General features: G+C 48.0%; 1 protein-coding gene across 4 annotated transcripts in view; it reads right to left on the reverse strand.

Annotated features, from left to right (window-relative positions):
• ANKFY1 (ankyrin repeat and FYVE domain containing 1) overlaps positions 1–5895 on the reverse strand; it is a 50371-nt gene that overhangs the window by 28683 nt on the left and 15793 nt on the right. Inside the window, exons 2-3 of one of the 4 annotated variants that reach the window (XM_025210588.1) lie at positions 3409–3594; positions 2844–2979 (exon numbers count right to left, since the gene is read on the reverse strand). In XM_025210588.1, coding sequence (XP_025066373.1) covers positions 2844–2953 — 110 coding nt within the window. In that variant the 5' untranslated portion in view covers positions 2954–2979; positions 3409–3594. Of the gene's footprint in view, positions 1–2843; positions 2980–3408; positions 3595–3884; positions 3971–5895 lie in introns of those variants that run through there. The other 3 variants (XM_025210589.1, XM_025210590.1, XM_006029153.2) reach the window with 3 other exon arrangements.

Consider the following 5895-nt stretch of genomic DNA (forward strand, 5'->3'; position numbering starts at 1 on the left):
GGGGGGAGGAAGAGAGTGAGGCATGGCATGGCCCCCAACTGTACCCCAAGGTAACCCAGGAGCTAGTCCTCCAGAGAGGCTCTCTGGTTTCTAGCCAGAGCATTTCTATGGTGCTTCTGCTGCCCCAGCATGCAGGACATGAACCCTTAGAATGCTGGGGCAAGGAGAAGTGTGGCAAGGATTGGGACCCGGGTACTATCACAGGTAAGTAGAGATGTGGGTGTGGGGAGTGGCAGGGGGTGTGGAAAAAAGGGATGTGCCATCTGTAGATGGGTTTGTGGAGGAGGTTGAGCAGGGGCTGCCACATGCCTGGCTGCCTGCTCATGGGCACTGGCAGCAGCAGCCAATGCAGCTGTGGCCTGGCTGCAGACATAGCTGGCAGTGATGTGGCGCTGTGACCTGGGCTCTGTACACGTTGAACAGACTCGGCCCACTAGTCCACGGCTTTCCTTGTCCTATTCAAAGCCGTGCACTAGCAGGCCGGGTCTGTTCAGCATGCACAGAGCCTGGGTCTCACAGCACTGCGTCGTCACTGGCTGTGCTTGCAGCTGAGCCACAGCCATACTGGCTACTGCTGCTGGTGCTGCAGGGGACAGGTGGGGCAGCAGGTATGCAGCAGCCACTGCTCGAGTCCCTCCACAAAGCACGCAGTGGGACCCCACCTGGCCCGCTAGCATGCCTTTGCGCAGGAGGTGCAGCTCCAGGACACCCAGCTCCTATGCAAAGATGCACTGGCTTTGGGTCAGGTGAGCAGGGCACATTTTCCATGAGTCTCAGGCAGCCATGGATGGCAATGGCGCATCGCCACCTGAGCCTCATGGAAGACAGACTAGCTGCCTGGGCCAGCGAGGCACACCTTTGCACAGAAGCCACGCAACCTGGAGCTGCGCTTCCCGTTCCTGTGCAAAGGTGTGCTAGTGGGCTGTGCTGGGCCAGGTCCCATCGTGCGCTCTCTCCACACAGACACCGTGGGTCTGGCAGCGATGTTGCTAGAGGCAGGACCCAGCCTGGGATGGACACACAGTTCCTGCGAGTGGTGCAGGCCCCGCTGAGTGCCAGACAGCTGCTGTGGGGGTGAGCAGTTAGCCCTGAGGGGAGCAAAAGCAAACCTCAAAACATTTAAATGTTTAGAATTTATTTTATTATGATGACAGAGACACTGGTAGGCTTCCAAGTTGCTTTAGAACTGTAAATATATCAATAAAACGTTTCCCAACTGATCTCTCTCTCTCTCTCTATTAGTGGTCTTTTGTTTTAAGTTGCAGAGGAACATGGATTTTCAAGTATTTTAAAGAGTGAATTTGGGATTTTTTTATTTTTTTTTTTTAAATCAGAGATTTTGCAGCTTTTAAATAGGGAACACCAGAATTCCTGCTAGTGAGGCAAGTGGCAGGACCCAGGCAGAGAAGCCTGCTCAGAGCTGGCACCCAGGACCCAGCTGGAGGTGGCTGACCTCCTGGCCACTTGAGGCCAGGAGGACATGCTTCGACAGTTCAAAGCAGGCCACACTTGGAACATCTTCAGGGCAACAGCTGCCCAGGTGGCAGGGCAGCGTCATACATGGCAGTAGTGCCACACAAAGGCCAACTGTGCAGCCACAGCCTGCTGGCAGCTGGCCCAGAGATGCAGATGCCTCTGCTGCAGCCCTGCAATCCCCATCCAGGTCTGGCAGGAATCCCCATCCAGGTCTGGCAGGCATGCAGCCTTGGGGCCACATGCTATCACATGTGGCAGCAGGTCATAGCCAAGCAGTTACTGCCAGACTGTTGCAGTGGGTAGAGGGTGCAGGGAACTCTGTCAGGGCTGCTACAGCAGTCCAGCTGGCATAAGGGGCTAGTGTCCCCAGATACCAACTGGCCAGGCCCCAGAAGCTCCTGAGAGCAAGTAGCCCTCAGCTGCTTGCCAGGGGAGGTTTTTATACTGCTGGGCCAGCACAGGTGGTGGCCCCAGGCTCTAGCTCCCCCTGGCTGCAGATCTAGAACGAGCTGGGCAGGGTTAATTTACCCCAAGTGGCACAACTTGCCCCACATGAAAAAGTGCTTGCCTGGCTCAAATTTGTGCCGCTCCTATTTGAGCTGCTGCAAGTGCATGTGCCTGCATATGTGGACGCACCTCTAGAGTCAACTCGTGACTATAAAAGGTCAAAGCCTCTTTCTGTCCTTTGGAAAAAATGGGATGAGAAACAAGACAGACACCTGTAATCATCCTGCCTCCCCACTTCCCTAGGTCTCATTTGGCAGCCTGTATTTAGTTTTTAAAAAAAGAAATGTTTAATTTATAATTAAGGCAGTCCAAATGTACATTTGGAATGGCCAATATATTACTGAGAAACACAACTCTGCAACTTCCCTTTTGTTCTGAACCACTAGCAGTCTTTGTAATGGCAACTTTAATGACACAGAAAAATATTGTTGCCAAAACAAGATCCTAAATCAAGGACCCCAAGTCACTAAAGGGTACCCATTACTATGACAGACTTAAAGCCAAATACTTTCCTATGAAAGTTGCTACCTACTTAGGCTGGCCAATGATATCAAGTTATAGGCAGGGTTATGCAAATGATAAGCTGCGAATACATAAAATATTATAGCAAGTGTTTATGCAACTGATTAGCTGCGAATACATAAAATATTATAGCAAGTGGTTCATCTACCAATATTAAGGAAATATCTCAATTTCTTATCGTTTGAAAAATCATGTTATACAAATAACCAAGCCAATTTTTATTCAGACCCAGGAGTTGAGCAACATCTGCTACTATTACTACTACAAGTGGCTAATTCCCCTGATTAGACTCTAGCCACAAGAGGTCGCAGAGTTTGATTTTATTCACCAAGACTTGCCTTTCCCTAAGGAGCTGTAGCTGAAACCGATTAGCTAGTTTCATCAGTTCTGTCAAGAAAACATCATCTTCTTTCAGCTCTAACTCATCTGTGTAGATCCATCGCAGCATTGCCACGGTCACCTCAGGGTCAGCATCTGGTACAAGGAGGACAAGGAAGATATGAACAGAGAAGAGTCAGCTACCCGAGTGATCTAGGACTAAGCTACCTGAGTAATCTAGACTGATTAGTCGATGTATAGCCTTAAAAAAAAAAAGGCAAGCTGCAATTCTATGGAAGATGGCACAGTTTAAGCTGTACCATCTTTGACCTCAGTGCAAGACAAGGCTTGTCATATGGGAAGAAAAAGAAAACCCTTGGCACTGTAAGTAGTGCCACAGCAAGTGAGGTGGCACATTTCCCTCCTGATCAGTACTGGTCCTACAGTTCAGTGTGTTCAGGGACACTATGCTGCTCAAGACTACCATGTTAAAGCAGTGTGTGCAGCGAGCATCTCTTCTGAAGTAGTGGGATATAAACTCTAGCGTCCAGAGTAAATTCCATGTTGTAGTTACATTCTGCCTACCTAAGCTCCCCCTGAAGTTTCATTTGGAAAAGGTACTCCTCACTTCCTTTCCTCAAACTGTTTACTGTTGCCTTGTGCTATTAGACAGCTGCCAAGTCCCATCCAGAAGTGGCTGCATTTCAGTGGCAGGTAAAGGAATTCATGTCAGTTTGTAAAGTTGTCTGAGATTCTTCCATAAGAAAGGTGCTAGGGAAGTCCAAGATACAGGTTAATTTTTCCAAAGTTAGTATTTTAGATACCTTGACTGAAACATTCAAGGCCTTAAAAATCTGCAGGCTCCAAAGAGACCCCACCAAGAGGGCCAGGGACCTCTTCAACCTTGGTATACTGCATTCCTTGCCTGCATTCTTACTGAAGCCATATCAACTAGTCAAAGGAATTTTAAACACTAGATTTCCCCAAACTGCTGTCAAACCCAATTCTGCTGACAGCATTTAATATGAAGTATAGAGAGGACCAATTATTAAAATGCATACTCAGTTTAGGAAGGCAATGGGATTTGTTCCATCAACTTTTTAAAATTCAAGCAGTTCAGGCACACAAGATTCTGCTCCCCAAACCACTGTTTAAAAGAAAAAGAAAGAGATATTGGGTCTGTTGACACAAAAAGAGACGTGCCAGGTAGTAAAGACTCACGCATACAGCATTTAATAGACATAGCCTATAGCCTCAAAAGACTCTTTAAGCCTCTGATTTAGCCATTACTTCAAGTGCCATACAACATAATCTTTAAGGAAGAGCACCAGGGTAGCAAAAATTGTACACCTCAAACAATCAGCCCAAACTGGTAGATACTGCGACTTTACTACTGGACACTGTTTATTAGTATGCCCAATCTCTTCTCTACACCCCCATTCCCTTGAAACTGATGAACCTAACCTTGCGTTTTTTACCATCTTACTATCAATCGTCATCATTAAGGTTATGACAAACTGAACAGTTCCATAGCTACCTGCACAGGAAGCTCTCGGGAAAACTGAGGAGTGAACAGAGAAACTGGGAAGAGTTTAGCCTGCAAATTCCAACCACAACAAAAAAAAGAAAGTGGATAAAGCAACAGTAGGTGGTCTAAGACTCTGGTATAGTCATACAAGGCCATAGTATTTGCTAGAACTGAAGGTCTCAGTTCCATACAGAGAAAGATTTAGTGGTTTTTTGCCCCAGTGCAGTTCGAGGGCAAATACCAACTGATCTAAGATTGCATATTCAGTTACAAGGCTGGAAGGGACCCCAAGAGGTCATCCAGGATCACTGCTAAAAATCTCATCACAGTTGACTCGGTTGGTTCATCCCAGTGTTCAACCAATTCCCTAAAAAAAAAAAAAGGAACCAACATAAAGAGCTGTGTGCATGCATCATAGACAATTTTTAATTGCTAGAAGGAATTTCTTGCCAACAAGTTTCTTGTGGTTACTTGAATTGTAGGAAGGTGCAGAAACCCTCCTGCAGGGCATCCCTGCAGTCCTACATGGCTGATTTGGTGATGCTGGTCTATTCCACCACGACTCAATTGACAGCATGAGTAGAGGCAGTGCTGATGGGCCAGTTTGCCTTTAGGGGCAGCTGAAAGGAAAAGCGATTTTTTTTGTGCACTTTGAGCAAGACAGTATCTCTTCTTCCAGGTTACTGGGCTAAAAAAATCAGCCCCCTATCAAGAATGGATAGGCTTTTCATAATGCTGTTCATCACTTAAAAGCCAGCACGGACCACCTGGTATCCGAATGAAGAACTTTAAGAGCGAAATCAGCTTTGTGAGAGTCTGATCCTACATCCCCACATTCAAATGCTTAGTCCTTCTAGGTACTCATTTCTCAGCAGTTTATATTCAAAGAAAGTAGTTATGCACTTGTCAAGTGTTGAGAGGTTCACAGTTCAAAGCTTGGTTTCCACCCATTTCTCCAGCACTACTTCAAGGATCAGAGATGCAACAGGAACCATGGCCATGCAAACTAGTACTTAGCACAGTATACACAACAGTATTCTACAGGGGTGAACCAGTAAAGATTATTTAGGCCAATATTGAGGGAGGATTATTAAATGAGCCATATTGGCCGATACAGATCCAATTGCCAATATGTAGCCTGGCAGCTTGGAAAGCAGCATCTAGCTGGTAAGTTGGGGGGGGGGAAGTGGTGTATGGGGGAGCGGGTGCAAATCAAGGCCCCTGTGGTGAGGGAGGGGGTGAGGCTGGGGCAGAGGAAGTGGGCCCCGCCACTACACACACCCCCAGGGAAGCCATGGATTCCGGCTGCTGCATGCGCCCTAGGAGAGGCAGGGGGGGCATGTGCCCCCTGGATCTGTGCGGGGGCAAGGGCAGGCTGCTGCTGTGGGTTCAGGGCCAGGGGCTGTGGCAGGCTCTTCCCAGCAGGGCACCAGGCCAGGGCTGGGTTTGGGACAGGTGGCAACAGTGCTGGGAGGGGGAATGCTACGGGGTGGGCTACAGCCACTCTTAAATTTGCTGTAGCCCCCCATCCCCGCACTGCTGCT

Source organism: Alligator sinensis, unplaced genomic scaffold, assembly GCF_000455745.1.
Source record: "Alligator sinensis unplaced genomic scaffold, ASM45574v1 scaffold419_1, whole genome shotgun sequence".
Lineage (NCBI taxonomy): Eukaryota > Metazoa > Chordata > Crocodylia > Alligatoridae > Alligator > Alligator sinensis.